General features: G+C 35.7%; 1 protein-coding gene across 1 annotated transcript; it reads left to right on the plus strand.

Moving 5' to 3' along the window:
• Positions 1-15455: 15455 nt before the first annotated feature.
• Positions 15456-21719, plus strand: LOC137717441 (phosphoglycerate mutase-like protein 1). The gene is made up of 10 exons (XM_068456816.1): positions 15456-15708; positions 16327-16388; positions 16483-16590; positions 17707-17786; positions 19046-19208; positions 19717-19791; positions 19921-20009; positions 20773-20892; positions 21111-21155; positions 21240-21719. Exons 1-10 carry the CDS (start codon positions 15558-15560, stop codon positions 21352-21354), a joined length of 1008 nt encoding a protein of 335 aa, XP_068312917.1. The 5' UTR covers positions 15456-15557; the 3' UTR covers positions 21355-21719.
• Positions 21720-22378: the final 659 nt, after the last annotated feature.

The raw sequence follows: 22378 nt of genomic DNA on the forward strand, positions 1-22378 counted from the left end.
AATTATGTAAACACAAAAAATGATCTAAAGGGGAGAAGCAAATTAAACACATCACTATTTTTTACATAGGAAAGAGAAATTTCAACAGGTTAAGAGATTGTTGATAAATGATGTTAAATTTAATAGTGCTAAAGAAAAGTTGTTACTAAACCATCTCATAACTTTCTGCAAATTCCGTTTTTTCAACAATTTAATTGTTGGGTATTATATATTATTCATACATATTACAAATATCACATTTTATGTAAATATTAGATACTTTACAATTCCTGACATAAAATTTTACGTCGATATTCCACTCATTTTGTAACAAGATGATGAAATATCGCAGATCTTCACTCATTATTAACTCATCTATTTATATTGGATGCTCTAATTTTTTTAAAGAAATTTGTTTCTCCTATATATATATATATTTATACTCTGAAAAATTGAATCACTTTTGGATTTGAGATGTAGAACCATGTCCGTATATATATAAGCTTCTATTGAAATCGATTGTTGAGAAATGAAAAGGTAAAGCAAAATATTGAAATAATGAGATGGTGTAAGAATGTTAATTTTACAGCACTGGTGCGTCTTATCTTTATGCATAATTTTCGTGGGTTCTCCTCTTGTTAGAGTTGGCATGGTCAAATACAAAAAATACAGCATGCAAAGTGCTATACCTATAAAAATAATATCAACAGAATTGTCTGGAACAAGCATCTGTTTGTTTAATGTTTCAAGAAAATATGTATCAGGACTATGCTTAATTACAGGAACAAAACAACCGTCTGGAACAAGCATCTGTTTGTTTAATGTTACAAGAAAATTTATATCAGGACTACGCTTAATTACAGGAACAAAAACAACGAATCGTGTTGATATCCAATGCTTAAAGGAACAAAAACAATGAAATCTGGTTGAGGGTGACGTTGTTGCTACACATCAAAATATTCACACTCCATTTAAAAAAATTAATTAATGGTTTCTTTTGCAACTAATTCAAGACGTTCGGGCAACTTATAACTTTCGTCCCTCACATTTCAAATCGATCAATATCATCTCCACGTTTATCTGTGTGCGTAATTATACATATTCATTTCCGCCAAAAATATCATTAAAGATAGGCCTTTTGTGGGAGAGATTTTTTAGTATGACGGACATATGAGGTGGAACATCACGTGTTATTAGACAAATGGTGAGATTTGTGTGTCAAAAAGTTAATAACTTAAAAATAAAAATTTTCACCACTTACATAAAAACACATGGTGCACCACTCATGTTTCAGTCACATTGAAAAATTTCTTCTTTCGTGGGCAGTTTAGTCACATCCACGACCCACGACTTGGATGACCTAATTTGTCCGTCATGTAAATGTGGTGATCAAGGATTCACGTAACCAGAAGAACGAATATTGGGATGGGGGTTTCAAGTCACAAAGTTTTCAATCATTGTCAACCTTAGATTGAATTCATCGACATGTTATTACATATGATATTCTAGTTTGTCAGATTGCGCCTTGATTAACACTCGGAAAACAATTTCCAGAAGACTTATTTCTAATGTAGGATAAAGGTAACTAGAGTACTAATGTTGAAAGATGCATTGTATGGATTGCATGTTCAGTCTACATTTACAAGGGATTAGTTAAACTTAACCCCAGCTATTGGTTAATATAAATATTAAACGCCCAGCTTGAGATGGAAATAATAACATTGTTCAGAAAATAACCCCAATATAGTTAAAGACAAAAATAACATATATATTTTTATATATGCGCTTGAAACTTGAATAATATATATACACACACACACACACATATTACATGTTCTAGCTAGCTATAGGTTAATGGAATATAATATATGTTCTAGCTAGCTATAGGTTAATGGAATATAAATGCAAAGATTTTGTTGTTGATCAAGTACTTGAACTGCAAATAGAATGCATGGTGATGGTTTAAGATAAACAAATCTAATCCCACTTGTGGCAAATCATTGAAAAATCTATGCTTAGTTAGTATACAACATCAGGTGTCTAGCTAGGTTTTTTAAGTTTGGGTTCAACAGATTAGTTGGAAGTGCGAAAATATTTGTCAATGGCGGGGGCAGCTTTAAGGAAAATTTGAAGTCCCGACATTTTTGGACCTAAATCCAACGGTCTTCCTGCAACATATATCAATATCTATATATACCTGGTTCACGGAAAATTAATAAGCCCAGACATGTCGACAACAAGATCTAAAGATCATCTTCAATAGGAGTCCTATTTAGGGACTCCTACCACCATCTTTGAGTATTCATTCAAAGATATAAAAGGAATCTTTGTGTCCCTAAAGGAATGTTATCTCAAATGGAAGAGTCCTTATAGTAGAATCCCCAAATTTTAAGTTTTTACAATTTTATGTAATAATTTAATTAGATGCACATTTTTTGTTTATATTAAACTTTTTAAAATTAATTTAACATTTTTTTTAAAAGAAGTACGATATTCATTAATAATGAGGGAATACGTATAGTGCTAAGACTAAGGTGCATGTTAAGGGTCTCAATAAAAACCTTGCCGGTAATTTAACCTGGTCTAAGGAAAAAAAAGCGTCCCGCACCAGATTACAAAATGGAATTACTATCCTCAAATAGAGAATCTAAAATCAAATCTGGTGGTTCCTCAAACCATATTAAACAATTGGTTATAGTAAAGCTATACCTTGCCAAGCGATGTGTTGTCAATTATGTAAAAACTTAAGAACTAAGTAAACAAGGGAGAGAAAGTAGAGAGGGAAAGTTTGTTAAAACTGAATATTCACTTGTGTAGAATAATTACAACTATTTGTATTTATACATTAGTAAGACACCTCACTTCTAACTAACCAAGGTCACTACTAATAATACAAGGACACTTGTCATAATCCTATGCACTCATAATCTCATCAACTCTATCATCCCCCCTCAAGCTCATGCGACAAAATGTCAAGCATGAGATTGGAACAATTTCGAGTGAACTGAGGTGAACACAGGCCCTTAGTGAACATGTATGCATGCTGATATGGAGAAGTAACAAACTGCAAAAGAATTGTCCCTTGTTGAACTCTCTCATGAACAAAGTGGCAATCAATCTCAATGTGTTTGGCTTTTGAATGCAGAACATGATTAGTAGCAAGAGCCATAACAGAAATGTAATCACAATGAAGGACTGGAACATGAGAACAATGAACATGCAAATCTCTGAGAAGTTGTATCCAGATAACTTCAGCAGTGGTTGTAGCCATTGCCTGATATTCAATTTCAGTAGAGGACCTACACACTATGTGCTGTTTCTTAGAACTCCAAGAGATAGGAGAATCACCCAGAAAGATGACAAAGCCAGTAGTTGAACACCGATCATTGGGATCCCCTACCCAATCAGCATCTGTGTATGCTTTTAACTGAAAGAAACTTGACTTAAAAGACAATCCCAAATGCATGGTACCTCTGAGATATCTCAAAATACGTTTGACAGTAGCAAAATGAGTGTCTAATTGTGAGTGCATAAACTGACACACTTGATTGACAGAAAAAGAAATGTCTGGCCTTGTAAAGGTGAGGTACTATAAAACCCCAACAATACTTCTGTAAATGCTAGGATTAGAAACAAGTGCGCTACCATGATTCAAAAGCTTTTGATTAGGATGACATGGTGTGAGACAAGGTTTACAATCAAGCATGTGCATCTTTTGAAGCAACTCTTTGACATACTTGGCCTAATGAACAAAGAGACCCTGAGGCTGATACTCAATCTGTAAGCCAAGAAAATAATGCAAGAGACCCAGATCTTTCATTTCAAATTCTCTTGTTAACTGAGTAATAACATGTTGAACCTTCACATTATCACTTCCAGTGAGAATGATGTCATTAACATAGAATAGTAGAACAATGATTGAAAAACTATCATACTTGACAAATAGAGAAGGGTCAACATATGAGGATTTAAACCTAAGCTCAAGTAAAAAACTTGAAAACCTGTCATTCCAGGCTCTAGGGGCTTGCTTAAGACCATATAAGGATCTTTCCAATTTGCACACATAATCTGGACAACTAGAATCCACAAAACCTTAAGGCTGAGACATGTAAACTTCTTCCTTAAGAAAACCATGCAAAAAAGCATTCTTGACATCGAGTTGTTTAAGTTTCCAGTTGCGAGATGTAGCTAAGGATAAAACTAATCGAACTCTGGTTGGCTTAACCACAAGATTAAAGGTTTCATAGTAATCAAGACCAGCCTCTTAAGAGTACCCCTGAGCTACAAGTCTGGCTTTGTATCTAGCCACTAAACCATCTAGATTTTCCTTAATTTTGTAAATCCATTTGCAACCAACAAGATTCTTGTCAGGGGGTAGAGGTACAAGTTTCCAAGTTTGTCGCTGAATTAAAGCATCCATCTCCTCTTTCATGGCAGTTTGCCACTGAATGGACTTAATTGCACTAGCAAAAGACTGAGGTTCCTTGATTTCAGACTCCTTGTCTACTTGAACAGAAAACACGTTCTTTTTAACAATCCCTGACTTAGACCTGGTTTGCATAGGATGACAATTTTGAGAAGTAATACATATTGGTTGTAAATCATCAATTTGAGACACTATAATATTTAGATGATCTTCTGAATACACAAAAGGAATGATCTCTGAAGAAGAACCAGAACTTGTGGATGAGGAGACGAGATCACCAGAGCTATTATGGGAAGAACATGTGGTGATCAAGAGGGGAAGAGGAGTAGGATTGTGGAACCAAGAAACGGAAATGTGGTTGGAACCCTAAGGGTGTGAATGAATGTGTTTGAATGCACAATAGGCACTGGGAATGAAGAATGACTAGAAACATCTTTGGGAGTGAAAGATAAAACATTAGAGAATGAATGAAACTTGGATTCATCAAAGACAACATGTCTAGACACCAACAATTTTTGATCTTGAGAGAGAAACAGATATACCTGTTGTATTGTGTAGCATACCCCAGAAAGATGCACTTAGTAGTTTTAGGTTCAAGTTTATTGGTTCTATAGGGTTTCATGGTAGGATAACACAAACATCCAAAAATTCTCAAATGTTCAAGCTTAGGTGGTGAATGATATAATTTTTCAAATGGAGACTGCATTTATAGGACAGGTGTAAGCATTCTGTTTATTAAAAAAATAGCAGTAGCACAAGCATGAAACCAGAACTTTAAAGGTAAAGAGGCTTGGTGTAAAAGTGTAATGGCTGTTTCTACAATATGTTTATTTTTTCTCTCAGCTAACCCATTTTGTTCTAGGGTATGATGACAAGATTTTTTATGAACAATGCCTTTGTCAAGAAGAAATTGCTAAAATTGAGTACTAATATATTCCCCACCCCCATCACTTTGCAATATTCTCACATGAACAAAATAATTTGAGACAAAAGCAAGAAAATTGACAAAAACATTGAACATTGCAGCTTTATTAGTTAATGAAAATATCCAGGTATACCTGGTACACTCATCTATAAAGGAAACATAATACTTATAACCTTCTATAGACATACTAGGTGATGGACCCTAAACATCAGTATGAATTACTTCAAAAGGAGTGACAAACTTTGAAGCAATTACAGGGAAAGGTAGTTTTGTAAACTTGCCATGCAAACAAGCTTTATAGATGTGAGGTTGAGAATTACAAGGAAAAGAAATATGAGATTTATTTAGGGCTGTAGTGACTATTGAATGTGTAGGATGCTCTAATCTGCAATGCCACAATGTAGAGGAATCTCTTTGACCCACAAATGCAACTAGAGGAGGAGAATGAGAAGTAGACTTTTGTGGTTTGAGTATGGGAATGAGATAATAGACAACTTTATTACTTAGTCCGTGGAATAACATTCTCCTAGTGACTTTGTCCTGTATACAGAATGAAACATCATCAATTATACATCAACACTTATTATCTTTGCATAACTAATTCATAGATAATATGTATTGAGACAATTTGGGAACATGTAACACAGAGTTCAACTTAACATTATGGGCCTTAGTGGGAAGAGAAGAGGAACCAATATGTGTGATAACTAAACCTTCACCATTAGCACTGGTCACTGTGTCATTAAAAGGATAAGGAGTTGCCATATTCAAGTTTGACAAGTCTGAGGTCATATGATGGGTTGCTCCAGAGTCAAAAAGCCAGAAATTATGTGAAGGAACTGAAGATAAATTTTCAGTCTGTGCTTGCATATTGAGGCATAGCAGAGGAATACATATGTGGCATAGCAGAATGTTGAAACTGTGAACCTGGAGACTTTGGAAACATTCCTTGAGGATAACTATATGGATTTCATACAAAAGCTTGACCATATTGTCCAGTAGGCATTTGAGCAGGCATAGGTGAAGAAAACCCCTGAGAAGAGTGACCTGAGATAACCCTGAAGGAGTCTTATTCCTATCAAAACATGTAGCAGCAACATGACCAACTCTATGGCATAACTGACACCTATGTTGAAAGCAATTCAATGCAGAGTGACCTTTGTGATCACAAATTTGACAAATTTGACTTGGATTATAAGTTGGAGACATAGATTGTGGGGTTCCATTGTGCTAAAAGTCATAAAAATATGACTGAGAATAGCCTCCTTAAGGATAGAATTGAGTCTTAGAACCATGATACTGTCCTTCCAGAGTTATTGCCATAAAACTTCTTCCTTTTCCCTTTGCCTTTGTAATTATTGCCCCTAAAGTTGTTGTATGAGCCAAAGCCATATTGAGACATTACTTACATAAGGTAATTGATGAAAACCTTAAGGCACTTGTTGAAAACCCTGAAGTGGCATATGTGTCATTGGCATGAATGGTAGTGAAGCACTAGGAGTACCAGCAAAACCTTGATATGAGATTGATGCAGACTTTGTTCCAGATGAACCACCATGATCAAAACTGGGGCCAGAGGATTGAGTAAGCATAGCAGACATCAAAGGAATCTGTTTAAAAGCTTCATTCAGATTAGTTTCTTCTGCCTTTAATTGAGATCTCAATTCTTTGAGTGACACAAGATTATCCCGACCACAGATGACAGCCTTAATTGTATTATATTCACTTGGTAGACCTCTTAGGGCAACAATTACAATATCCTAATCTGAAATGATTACACCAGCATCATCTAGTTGATCTCGAGACTTTTTGATCTTTTGAAGATATGCATCAACAAAGTCATGACCTTTCTTTATTCTGCAAGTCAATCTTGAATTGAACAATATTAGTTCTAGTAACACTAGAAAAGCGTTCTCGAAGATTTAGCCACATCTCCTTGGAACTCTGACACCCAATAATACATGACAATGCATAAGGAGACAACGTAGAGAGATCAAAGTCATCAAAGCTTTGTCATGAATTTTCCATACTTTGTATGCATCAGAGATATGGTGATTGTTATCAACAATTTCTTCTTCAGAATCATAATCTGCAAACTTATCAGGACAGGGAATAAAACCATTCATAAATCCAGCAATTCCATTTCCTTCCAATAGGAGATTCATTTGAAAATTCCAGGTAACATAATTGGAATCATCAAGTTTTACATTGACCGTATTCCCAACACTCAGAATTAAAGACGAAATTGGAGATTGTGTAAGAGCTAATTAAACTGGAGTCACCATAGCTTTAGCGGTGTGTATGTAAAGCTTCAACAATCTTGAGACAATTTTAATACACAAGAACAACACACAAAGGCAATTGAACCCACCAGCAACAACAACAAGCGAGTAATTGCAAAAAACAAGAATCTTGGGAATACACAACACGAAATCCCCAAATCTTAGGGTTACAGATTATCACAGAATCACAACGAATCAAACACGTTGATCTAAAAAAAAAAAGGGAATGAATTGACAAAACCTGATGCACGAAGACAATCAAGAACCCAGCAAATCAACCGACGAAACAACGTTCAACCAAGCACCGACAATCTGACGAAAAACACCAAGCAAACACCAATACATAATCAGCGAAGACGAAAAGCTGACGATCAGAGAAATCATTGAGCACCGATCACGAACCAGAGAAGAGTAGCAGAAACATGACGGATCATCAATCGAAGGCATGAACCACTCCCGACGATGATACCATGTCAACAATGTAAAAGCTTAAGAACTAAGTAAACAAGAGAGAGAAAGTAGAAAGGGAAAGTTTGTTAAAACTGAATATTCACTTGTATTCAACTTGTGTAGAATAATTACAACTATTTGTATTTATACATTAGTAAGACACATCACTTCTAACCAACCAAGGCCACTATCAATAATACAAAGATGCTTGTCATAATCCTATGTACTCATAATCTCATCAACTCTATCATGTTCAACATTATTGGCCTCCCGATTGCAAAATGAAACCTTCCCCTAAGGAATATTATCCATTAGCTGACGAGTATCATCAAGGACATGACTAAACTGACCCATGTTTGTTGCTGAATCCCGTTGAAGTGCTGCAACCACCAATAGAGCATCCCTTTCTAATTCCACTTGTGCCCCGACCCACCGTTGCGCAAAGGTCACAGCCTCTCGAGTAGCCATACACTCTGCTAGCGTTGGGGATTTAATTCCTCCAAAGGGCTGTGCCATTGCAGCCACAAAGTTTCCATTCATATGTTGGACTACCGCTCCAATACCACCCTGATCACGCCTCTTGTCCCATACCCTATCAAAGTTGACCTTCATCCATCTTGCTACAAATTTCCTCCACTTTTGGGGTGTACTGACTTTTTTGCAGCTATGTTTCCCATGCCATTTCTTAAACTCATAAAGCCAAGCTTGGGCTTTGCATTGAATATCTATTGAATTCATTGCCACACCCCTCCATAAATATGCATTTATGTTCGTCCATATGCTCCATAGAAGAACCAACACCAAGTCAAAACTATCATTTGCTAAAGAAGATTGAATTAATTTAACATTACATTCTTGTAAAATATTTTAGTGAACGTTTTAGCCAAAAAAACATTTAAATTCTTATACCAAATTTTTTCTTCACAAAAACTTAATTAGAATTGCTTCATTATTAGGTTATACCCTTGCAAAGTGATTAGGTGCGTAGTTGGGCATATAATGAAAAAAGAAAAGAAAAAAGAAAGACAGCATTAGGTACCTAGTTGGGCATATAATGTTTTAACCTCGTTCTTTTTTTTTTTCTTTTTTTTTAATTAAACTAGGTCCATGGTGAAAATATAAGGAATAATTAGAGACACGAAAAGACAGCATTAGGTAACTATTAATTAAAAGATACATTGATTTAAAGGAAAACTAATTAAAAGATACATTGATTTAAAGGAAAACTAATTAAAAGATACATTGATTTAAAGGAAAACTAACGAAAAGACATCATGAATGATTGAACTACAATTTGAAATGAGACCCCACAATGCATCAATCTCTTGAGTTTTGTATTTTCAGCAGAACAAGGTTAACTGAGCTCTATCTGCATTAAGAAATAACAACTGGAGACATGAATCCAAAAGAAATATTAGAAAACAAAATATTTGGAAACAGGCATTCATGCTTTCATTACCAGTCATATTCTCATTGATTTTGTCTCTTATATGTATTTCAAGCATCTTAGAGCTAGTATTCAGCAAACTGTCATCAGTCAGACTATAAGGTGGGGCTTGCTAGAAAACAAAACTAAGAAAAATCCTTAATCAAGATTATAGGTTGATTAAGGATCCACTTTGATACTTCGATTAAGAACAGAAATATGACATAATTAAATATATGTAATTCTAGAAATATGACTCCTACCTAATAATTATAGGTACAACATAACTAGGGTTTGACAGAACTCATATGTAATCCTAAAATAAGTACAATTATAAAATTACACTCCTAAAGTTATGGAGAGGATCCGAATTTAATTAATTCTATTCTAACACCCCCTCAACAAACTAGATGAGCCTGATGAGACAAGTTTGGAACAAAGAACACAATGACAGGGTTGATGAAGAGCCTTGGCAAGGAGGTTAGTAGACTGATTAGTAGAACATATATAACAAACACGATGACTGTCAAGTGCCCCATTTTCACGAAAATGTGATAATCAAGTTCAATATGACGTGTGCGAGCATGATGAACCGGATTGGAAACGAGGTAAGTGACACTAAGATTATCACAGTGCAGGAGAACAGGAAATGATAAACGAACACCAAGGTCTTGTAGGAGGAAACAAATCCAAGTATGTAGTTTCAACACAAGCATCAGCAAAAGTGCGGTATTCTGAATTGGTAGAACTAGACACAATCAGCTGTTTTTGGAGCATCAAGATATGAGATTAGAGCCAAGATAAAGAAAGTAGCCAGTGGTGAAGCGTGGTGGAATGATGAGTATCCAAATAACCTGTCCAATCATGCAAATAAGGTAGCGAAAACAAGCAGAGTCAATGTCAGGCAAAATCCTTAGTACCTTTGACATCAGAGAATCCGTTTGGTAACACTTACAGTCGTATGAGTAGTGCGAGGTTAGCTCATAAATTAGGCATCATTAATATTGACAACAACAAAAATATAAAGGTGAGTGAGAGTGAGATACTATAAATGTCAAACAACTCGCAATACTGAGTAGGAAAAGCCAAAAGAGAGCCATCGAAAGCCAAATGATAGTGTTGATGAAGAGCCTTGGCAGGGAGGTTAGTAGGTTGATTAGTAGAACAAATATAACAAACACGATGATTGTCAAGTGCCCCGTTTTCACGAAAAAATGATAATCAAGTTCAATATGACATGTGCAAGCATGATGAACCGGATTGGAAGTGACGTAAGTGACACTAAGATTATCATAGTGCAGGAGACCAGAAAATGATAAACGAACACCAAGCTCTTGTAGAAGGAAACAAATCCAAGTACGTAGTTTCAACACAAGCATCAGCAAAAACGCGGTATTCTGAATCGGTAGAACGAGACGCAGTCAACTGTTTTTGGAGCATCAAGATATGAGAATAGAGACAAGATAAAGAAAGTAGCTAGTGATGAAGCATGGTGGAATGACGAGTATCCAAATAACCTGTCCAATCATGCAGATAAGGTAACGGAAGCAAGCAAAGTCAATGTCAGGCAAAATCCTTTGTACCTTTGACATCAGAGAATCTGTTTGGTAGCACTCATAATTGTATGAGTAGTGAGAGGTTAGCTCATAAATTAGGCATCCTTAATATTGACAACAACAAAAATATAAAGGTGAGTGAGAGTGAGATACTATAAGAGTCAAACAACTCGCAATACTGAGTAGGAAAAGCCAAAAGAGAGCCATCAGAAGCCAAATGACAGTGTTGATGAAGAGCTTTGGCAGGGAGGTTAATAAGCTGATTAGTAGAACAAATATAACAAACACGATGATTGTTAAGTGCCCCGTTTTCACGAAAAAATGATAATCAAGTTCAATATGGCATGTGCAAGCATGATGAACCAGATTGGAAGTGACGTAAGTGACACTAAGATTATCATAGTGCAGGAGACCATGAAATGATAAACGAACACCAAGCTCTTGTAGGAGGAAACAAATCCAAGTACGTAGTTTCAGCACAAGCATTAGCAAAATCGGTAGAACGAGACGCAGTCAGCTGTTTTTGGAGCATCAAGATATGAGATTAGAGCCAAGATAAAGAAAGTAGCCAATGATGAAGTGTGATGGAACGACGAGTATCCAAATAACCTATCCAATCATGCAGATAAGGTAGCGAAAGCAAGCAGAGTCAATGTCAGGCAAAATCCTTTGTACCTTTGACATCAGAGAATCCGTTTGGTAGCACTCATAGTCGTATGAGTAGTGCGAGGTTAGCTCATAAATTAGGCATCATTAATAATGACAACAACAAAAATATAAAGGTGAGTGAGAGTGAGATACTATAAGAGTCAAGCAACTCGCGATACTGAGTAGGAGAAGCCAAAAGAGAGCCATCGAAAGTAGTGAGGGAAATTTTAATGTGCAAGCTCATTGACTTAATAATTTACCCCAATAGTTACAATATATAGGTTTGAAAAAAAAAAAAAAAAAAAAACTACCATATGTGGATGGTGGAAGGATTGTGAAATAAATACAATTATAAAAGGGAATTGTTATTGGTACTCCAAATTTCTCATTCTAAACTCCAAACTTTCTATATTTAGAAAGAAAAATATATTTATGAGGAGTTTAGAATAAGATTTTTGGAGTGTCAATAACACTTCCCTTATAAAATTACCTTTCTATAATTATGAAGACGATTTCGGTTAAGTAATTCTATTCTAATTTCTAACAATAACTTGTGGAGACATAAATTAACCACATCTAATAGAATAAGGACACATGAAAAATATACTCAATATGATGGTTTAGTCTAGATGTCGTGAGTAGATCACAAAATTACCCTAAGGGAGTAAGACGTAGTCTACCCTTAAGGTAATGGGCATTCATGCCATTAACGGACCATGAGCTCTCCTAACCGCCCATGACACATATGATGGGCTCTCTAGGCTGCCCATAATATATCCTGCCATCGGGCCATACCCGGCCCAACGGTCCACAAGGCACTGACTCTTCAGAGTCTCCCCTTGGGTGTCCAGTGCATTCGCGCTCTCACCAACAAGGACCTTCAGAACTGATATCTGGTAGGACTACAGAGATTCGCATGCATCATTAAGGATTGCCTAGAATGCTATGCGGCCTCCCTTCCCAATTGATTGCTAGGGTTGTTCCCTATAAATAGCCAGGTCAAACAAAGAAAACTATAATCACCACTTCCAACTCAAAACTCTCTCAAGTTATCCTTTCTCTCTACTACTTTTCTAACTTAGCCATCGAAGTCCCTTTGGCAGACATCATCTCCCTTTTTTAGGTTGTTCGTCAATTAGGCTAATGATGTTTATTCTTTTAGGTAGAAGTTCGTCAAATCAATCATGTATAAAATCTGCATCTACATAATGTTGTCATTTCACTAAACACGTGAAGAAAAATTTCCACGGATTGAATTATAAGACGATTAATGTGTTTAACATTGCTAGAAAATCATTCTGCCTTAGCTAGGAATATACGTAATTAAATTATTAGCTGTCTAAGAATAATATAGAAGTGTTAACCCAATTACTTGGGAATTTTTAATAATAGTAGACTTAGCTGAATCAATATGTTTATAAATGCTCTAACTTTGGAGAGGAATAATACAATTGGATTATTTGATAAACACTAAACTCTTAATTTTAACAATGGGGAGGGGGAAGGGTGCGAATCCATGATGCAGTAATCACCAAGATAATTCACTGCTTGCAAGAGTTAGTTGGTTTCAAACATATAGTTTGCTGTGTTGGTAAACGAAAACACATAATCAATGGAGATCGTCAAATTAACAATTCATCTGTAGTCCATTTCGTTCCATCTCAGAATCAGAAAATATTAGGTAATAGTTATTGCACAAATTAAGTAGTAAGACATGTCACTCAAGGGCACTTTTACTCACCATCATAACTATGTTTTATGTTCACCATACATTTAATCATCTGTCATATATCATTTTCACATAACTATACTTCACATTGAATGTTACTCTTTCAATTTTGAAAAAAATTAACCAAGTTTAAGTGAAAAGACAAATAACAAATGATTAGATATATAATGAGCATATATCATAATTTATGATGGTGGGTAAAAATGCTTCCCCAAATAAATTAGAACAAGTGTGCCAAAATGCCTTAGATTTGAGTATGGGCTAGGCACTCTACCAAAACCGTTTCGGTCTCAAAATTTTCAAAAGTCCAGCATTCCACATGCAGAGCATTGGACCTCGAATTTAAAATAAAGCCCACCCTTAGCATGATAATTGTTTGGTTTTTCCAAACATTAAAATTGTTTTCTTTGAGAAATACAAAAATCCCCTTCTCCTTCCTATATATATTCCTCCCCCAACAGCTCACTTCCTATATGTATTCCTCCCCCAACAGCTCACACTCCTAATACAAGGCTTGTTTTGAAGTGCTTTAAAATTACTGAAAACATTTTTAGTAAAAATAATTTTTAAACCAACTCTTACTGAAAATCTAAGTGAATCTTAGAAAAGCACTTAGAATGTGTTTGTTTGACTTCCTGAACTCTCACTGGATTAAACTAGATTTTAATCCAATGTTTGTTACATATTGGGACTATGTTTAATGAGACTAAAGGGGGCTTGTGTGGACTAACAAGCTTGCTAGAAGTTCTTAGCGAGAGCCCTCGAAATGGAGGGGACTAGCTAAGACCATCTTCCTTCTCTGCTTTCTTCCGTCTCTTCATCCTCCAACAAGACCCATATAACTGCACCACCTCTGACCGTCGTGGGCATAGATTGCCGTCGATGGTCTTCGTTGAAACCCGAATCACGGGATCTTTGTGAACCTAGTGATGGTTGAGGACACGGCCGTTGAAACCCAAATCACGGAATCCTTGTGAACCTAATGGTGGGTGAGGAAAACAAAGGTGATGAAGGAATATTGGAGGCTAAGAACGCTGGCGCCCACGACGGCATGAAGACGGCGAAGGTCTTGAATTGGGACGATAGCCGCTTGGGGTTGCACAACGATGAAGATGGGTTAAGCAGCCTAAGACGCCAAATTGTGGAATTGGTTTTGGTTTTGATCTCAAATTGTGGAATTTAAAATTGTCTGGAGTTGATTTTGATCTGATCTGTAATTGTGGGGAGTTGGTTTTGATCTGATATGCAATTGTATGAAGTTGATTTTGATTTGATCTCAAAGTGTGGAATTGGTTTTCGAAGAAGAGGAAGAGTTTTCAAAAGAAAAAAAAAAAATTTAATAGATATGGATCTTAGAATTTATTAATTATCTTGTTTCTTAATCTGACACTACACGAAATGCTTCACTAAGTTAGTCTAGTTTTAGTCTATTTAAGGCAGTCCAACTTAGTCTTTAAAACTAATCTAGTTCAAGATAGTACGGTGCAACAAACGCACATTTAAAAAAGTTCATACAAAAAGCACATGTCTAATACTTCTTCGAAAAGCGCTTAATGTGTTTTTAGAACCCAAAATTAATTTGACCAAAGCGCTTTGATTCAATTTGAAAGTATTTCCAAATGAGCTCATAAACATTTGTGTTGTGTTTGGTTCACAATTTTAGGGATATATATGAATTAGTTGTGCATTTTGGAAAAGTCTTCTTGTTGAATGATCGAATGCCACAATGGTATCTCGAATAAATAAACAACAGAGAATTGGACATATAAAATGATAAAAGATAAGCGAGAAAGATAAATTAGAAAAGACAAATAAAAAAATGTAACGAGAATTGATGATAACTTAAGATCACATTTGTCATAGATATCATTTTATTAATTTAGAATATTGTCATAATGGTGTTCCGAAGTAAGTAAATCAACTGTTCTTGGGTCAAAAACCAACTACATTTATCCAACTTCCAAGTTTTTGGTTGATCTCATTGATTGTGATTGATTTGAATTTGATGTTACAGAGAGAGGGGGCTTGAACCGCGGCATGTGCAAGTGCAACCCTTCACGTATCTCAAGGTCCTTCCTTCACTGGGTTTCATACGTGTCCCTGTAAATTAACCAATCCCTAATTTAGCCATCAGCCATGACCGTTTCCATTTCTGCTATATATACCCCTCTCTTCTCCGAAAATCCCCTCTTTGTCCCCACTCCCATTTCTAAGCTCCCAAAAGTCATCTCACCACCGCCAAAACCGCCGCCGCGCTCCTCCATTCTCTGCTTCTCTTCGCCTCCAGGTACCGCAATTCTCTTCCTTCTTAACTCTCACCACCTGTATTTCGATTGTGCGTTTTGATTCTTATTCTGATCTTCCATTTCTAGCGTTAATTAGTTAGTTAATCAAGGATTTTGCTTTATGGCGCCACAATTAACCATTTTTCTATTATTTTATTGTTTAGTTTTTAATATTTTTATGTGTTTGTTGCGTGATTAGGTAGTAATGCGATTGGATATCCATCAATTTATTCCTTCCTAAGATCTAAGATCCCTTGTCGCAGAGTCAAGTTGCTTAGAGCAATATATCTGTGCACAAGTTAAATTTTTTTTTCGGTAATTTAGATTAGATTGATTAAAATATCGCTCGACTAAAATGAAAATGACTAGTCAAAAAGGTGAAATCTTTCTTTTTCCTTTTATTTTCAGTTATAAAGCAAATATAATTGTAGTTTATGCTGGTTTTCTGCCCCTTGTTTGTAGCTTTTGTGCGACGCGAATGTTGGTCCATATTCTTTTGAAATATTGACATCATTCATTTTCATGGTATATTCTTTGAGATATGCTCATCTCTGTTTTGTGGATTTTTTTTATTTTTTAATTTTTACTGTTCTGGGGGGTTGGGGGTTTGATTGATGCAGATATGGATGCCGCTACAGGTCCAAGTCTCTACCCGTTGCACCGAACTAAAACTCTTCACCTGGTTTGTTACAGGCTTAAGTCGCGTTTTCTTTTCGTTTAATCTGTGGTCTTTGAAGTGCATTCAGGTGTTTCTGACAAAATGATCATATATCCAGGTAAGGCATGCACAAGGGATTCACAATGTGGAAGGCGAGAAGGATCATGCGGCATACATGTCTTATGATCTTTTTGATGCACATCTTACCCCTCTTGGCTGGAGTCAGGTAATTGCTAATGTAATTGGTTAGTTGAGTTTATGTTGGTATAAAAGAATGCTATCATTGTAAATCTTTTTGAACTTTTTACACCGATAAGAGTTTTAAGGTTTGTTCAGTATCTGCCGGCTGTACTAGATATACTGATATTTCTGTAAGCTTAATGTTGTACTGAACCGAGAGTCTGATCTTGGTGTACTGGATTTTGTTTCCAAACATAATAGGAGACCTAACTTAACTACAGTTTTAAAACATTCAAATATTAACAGATTTATTATTTTATTGATTAACATATGAGGAAAGTTGTGCACATTATGTAAACATCTATGAAAGTCTCAAGTGTTCATATTTTAACGAAAGTACAAAATCAACACAAAAGTGGACAGATTTTTTTTGAGATCTTGGCATCATCTCAAAAGAGCGAGCCAATAATGGATAGTCATCCCATCAAAAGTAACTATTACTGCTGACAAATTAGATTATTAAGAACCAAAATGCTCACAAAGGTGTACTTCACATGAAACTTGAATCCAGTATTTTAATGTATGCCACCAAAAAACCTTTACTGCATCATTCTGATTCTGCACAGATAGAACCCCATGCAATGTTAGGTACACGTCCAGGAAACATCCAACTGTTATGGTGTAGTGACCATGTCAACCCGACACACATCATTAAGTTCTTAATCAGTTTTTTAGAATAATAATCAAAATACTGGAATACATTTTTTTCCAGTTTCAATGTGATGTTGAGATATACCATGAATGCATAGTCATTCTAACCAGAGCAAGGGTGCTGTTGTGTTTTAGTCCCAAGTTTCCACATGGGGTTATTAGTTCCAGGTGGAGTGAACTGATCTTAAGCAACTGAATGATTTTAATCCTGTTGCTAAAGAGCTAGGAGTTGTACAAACACTGATTTTGGACTATTTAGTTCAATTGGGTGTACAAAACACGGTCTTAATGAACTTTTTTGGCATTCCATCAAAAGAACAGTTTTACAAGGAGGATTTTATTGGAGTTATTTCTCCTTTTAAGTTCCTTGTGTCTGCCGCTAAGTGTTCTTTTTATTTTTCTCATAATAGATCAACAAATACCATGTAATAATTTTGTGCTTTCACAACAGGTTGGTAATCTGCACAAGCATGTTCAAGCATGTGGACTTTCCAAGAAAATTGATTTGGTCATAACATCTCCTTTGTTAAGGTATCGAGTTTTCAAATTTTTTTTCTCCTAAAATTTCTATCATCAAGTTCAGCATGGATCTTTACTTCACTCTGGTGGAGCAGACCCACCTTCTCTTCTGTTTATCTTTTATTGTGAACTTGCATGACGCTTACTTTTATGATAGAATTTTCGATGAAGAAAAGCATTCTCTAATACACAAGCTAAGAAGAACCCGTTTATTTTGTGAGAAGAAATAACCAATAGCATTATATCAACGACATATTGACGAAATAGCCCTGCTTCAAAAATGTATTCAATAATAGCCCTCTTTGGCGAAATTAATTGCCTTTCACTTGGGGCTTATCCATATCGACAAAATATGAGCAACATATCAACGAAATATCAATAACAGGTGGACAACATATCAATGAATATCAACAACATTTGGACAACATATGGATACTTGATAAAAGGGTCTTTAAAACTAAGGGTATATTTGTCAAAGAGGGCTAGTACAGATTGAATTCAGGAGGAGCACTAATTTTGATTGCTGCCTTTGCAATAGGGTTATCGAACCCAATTTCCCCAGAATTTATGAGAAATAGGTGAAATTATGGACTAGTTTAATTTAAGAGGGGACATGCTGCAAGCCTTTATTCCTTTACTATTTCATCCTTAATGTCATCTTTGCTTCCATTTCTGAGTGAGGAATGATGCTACCTTTTCAATTAGGTTGGCTGGGCTCCTTTCATGTGTCAAAAAGAGCTTTTTACCTTGCACTGTATAATTATAACAATTCTTTCTAGTTTTTTGTAAAGAAAATAAAATGAACAGCTGCAGGTCTTTTGCTTCAGTGGATTAGATAAGAATTTACATTTGTTGAAGTGAGTTGGATTCAAATAGACATTAAGATGATGAGGTGCCGTTGAAATGATTCAGAAACTTGAGACTGCTAAGCATATGGTCCTTTTTTTTAGATATATCTCTTTTAAAAACTCATAACAGCTATGATAATTTGCCCCTCTCTAGAGAAATTTAACTTTTTGTGGTTTCATGTAATAGAGTGAACATTTGTTCCTGCTTTTGGAATTATTATTTCATTTTTGCACGTGACTAATTATTGAGTGATCTGTAAAGCCTATGTCCCTTGAAACATTAAGCTGCTGCTAAGGTGCATTTGTTTTTTTTTTTTAGGAGAATGCAGTACATACGCCAAACAAATAAGAGTGTGAATGTTTCAATAGGTGGAAGTTGAAAAAAGAAAAAGGACTCTATTTTGACCAATTGTTGCCTTGTAGGACCATGCAGACAGCAGTGGGCGTTTTTGGTGGTCAAGCATACACAGACGGGATAGATGTACCTCCTCTAATGGTTGCAAATGCTGGAAACAGTGACCATCCTGCAATTTCAAGTCTAAACTCCCCACCATTTATAGCAGTGGAGCTTTGCCGGGAACATTTGGTATGTCATGTTAAAAGTTAAAACTAGTAACAGCTATGTAAGCTTTGTATAGAAGGTACCAAAAACGCAGAGAGATGGAGTCTGGTTTGGGTAATTTTGACTCCACTCATGCAAACAATAAAATAAAACCTTAGGGAAAAGGATTTGAGAATCCTGATTTCAGTAGTTATTTTTGCTTTGCAAATGGTATAACTTTACAACACACTCAGTGTTATCTAAAAGAATTTTATTTTATTCTGACCTGTTACCCTGTTAGGCAGTCAGATTTGAATATAAATTTGATACCCGGATCCATACTACTATATACAGAGCCTTTGAGCAGGCACCCTTTTGCTCGTGCAGAATTACAAACTTATGAGATATTTATTTTTTGAACATATTTTATTCATTAATTTTTCACATAAATTAATTAAAGTGGGTTTATTTGATTTCCTTATTCACCCTTCACACAATCACTGGGTTCTAATTGAACATCATGCTTAAATGTATGTTTTCTCTTCTCCTGCAGGGTGTTCATCCATGCGACAAGAGGAGAAGCATTAGCGAGTATCAGCCTCTTTTTCCTGCAATTGATTTTTCACTGGCAAGTGACTTATTGCAATTACATTGAGAAAAGCTATGCTGTCATTTGACTTGTCACTTTGGTTTTGGTTGCTTGTCTAACCATCAACTTTGATTGATTGGAATGTATTCTGGTTCACCCTTTGTTTAGATAGAGAATGAGGATGACATATTGTGGACGCCTGACGTTAGAGAGAAAAATGAAGAAGTGGCAGCTAGGGGACTGAAGTTTTTGAACTGGTGATCTCTTAATTACTCTTTAAGTTACATTGCATTTTTGGTTACTGGTTTCTTTATTATTCATCACCACGAAAAGAATCATTGAGGAAAAGTAAAAGTGATAAGAAACCTATGGTGCAGAGGACAGGAGAATGATATCTAAATTTAACTAGGATGTCGTGAACAACATGAATTCTTTTATTGGTGCCTATAGGAAAATTGTGTTGTGGGTATGCTATGCCAATTCATGGTCCTATGGAGGTTTTAGCTTTGCTGACTTGTAATCCAAGTTTTCTCCGGAGTTCAATTATAAGTGTTGTGATACACCTATCGGCTATTGTGCTGTTTTCTCACCTCAAGCAACTCAGGATTTAATTTATTCCAGAAATCGGTTTATAGTTGCTGGATGTGTCACATGAGTTCATTGCATAGGTGTTGACCCAACTACCAGTGCAACAAATTTTGTTAGCATCATTCTGTTTCTGTCATGCATAGCATCTTGCTTAGGCTTTTATCTTTATTCTACCGAGTAGAATCTTGCATAGCATCTGAACATTTAGCTTACATTTGTTTCATTGTCGTAGCTGACCTTTCTGGAATAGATTGTAGTACTAATGGAATTGTTAGTTTTACAATAAATCGAATGGTTCGTACTATTTCGTGAAGTTACTTGTTAATGATTTACTTTATAGATTTCAGCTATTTTGACAATTATTCTTGTATTGGCAATGTGGAAAGGTGTTAAACTGTTAGTTGTTTCTTTTCCCGCTCTCAATTGGTCCAGGTTGTGGACTCGTAAAGAGAAAGACATTGCAATTGTTTCGCACAGTGGATTCTTGTTTCATACCTTGAATGCTTTTGGAAATGATTGCCATCCGTCTATCAAGAGCGAAATATGCACTCAGTAAGTGTTATGGTGGCTGTTTTATCCCAACTTTTAAATCAAGAGCATGCACATTACATTCCACAGCACGGGATAATGTTTATAATCATTTGTGTACAAAAATCGTTCTACCGGTCTCATATATTTATTCTTTAAACTAAGGAGAACGAGTCCCTTTTTTTTCTCTTTTTGAATTTTGGATGGATGCTAAGCTTAAGAGTGGAATTCTGTTTATGCAGCTTTGCTAATTGTGAGCTTCGGTCACTGGTAATTGTCGATAGGAGGTGAGCTTCTTCGTTAATTTTAACAGCGCGCACACACACATCTAGCTTATGCGGAACTTTTAATAATTTGTCTTCCGTGTGCAGTTTGCTGGGGTCTGATTCTTCAACAACTAATTATCCTGGGAAGATACCTCGCGGGCCTGATCTTCCTAGTGATGTTGCCGATGAGAAGCATTCGGAGAAGGGTGCTTCCAAGTAATTATAGCCAGTCCATGATGATGGATGGACAGTCTTCCATAAGTAATGTGATTCTTCTGAAGCCTTGGCTCATTTTTACACCGGAGACGGAAATTTAGTCGTTTTAAAAGGTTCGGGATAGCCTCGGATAGTATCGGGCTAGCCCGAATATTGTTGATTGTTTTACAAGTTACTTGTTTTTAGATCACACTTTGTCTTCGTTGTGGCAGAGACACAAATAGCAGACGTTCTTTGATTGGAACATACTTATTTGTTAGTGTCATAAGCGACAGCTTGAAGGGCAAGGTTTATAGTATGCCCCAGTGAAACTTGACAAGGTGAATACTTAAGGTTAAATTTTCAATGGAAACCATTACGACCATGTTTGATAATGATTTTTGTTTTCATTGTTATGAAAATGCAAATATGAAACTTGTGTGGTAACTCATTTTCCTCTTTTTGCCTTTTCGATATTTTTTTATTTAAAAAAGAATTTGTTTTTCTCCCAAAATTTTAACAACATTTTATTTAAAAAAAAAATTATGGCTGTTGGAATTGGGAGGACATGATTGTGCCACGCCTCATAGAGCTGTTGAAGTAGCCGTTGTGTGCGCAGCTGACAATTAAGGCGAGCACCATGCATATCTTTTTTGTCTGACCACTTGCCTCCTGTCAAGTGCGTATCTTGTAAAATAATAAATAAATAAACGTAGATCACGGATTAAAAATTATGAATGAAAGTGCACTACCGAGGATTAATAATCTAAATTGTTTAGTTTATAAATTTGCATCTAAGAATTCTCTCTAAAATAATTCAAGTTGCGTTATCTTTTGTTATTGCTTGATGACAAAACAATTTTGGATTTGGTTTATGTGAAATTGTGAATTACACTGAAATAACATGAAGAGGGTAAAATGATTTTAGGGTTTTTACGCGGAAGGAAAAAAAAGGTGGAGAGGGAGTTGACCACGTTTGACTCTCAAATTTGAAATTTGAAATCTAAATGCTCTCGTGTCGACCGTTGAACCGCCTTATAGCGGCTGTC

The sequence above is a fragment of the Pyrus communis genome, chromosome 15 (assembly GCF_963583255.1).
Source record: "Pyrus communis chromosome 15, drPyrComm1.1, whole genome shotgun sequence".
Taxonomy (NCBI): Eukaryota; Viridiplantae; Streptophyta; class Magnoliopsida; order Rosales; family Rosaceae; genus Pyrus; species Pyrus communis.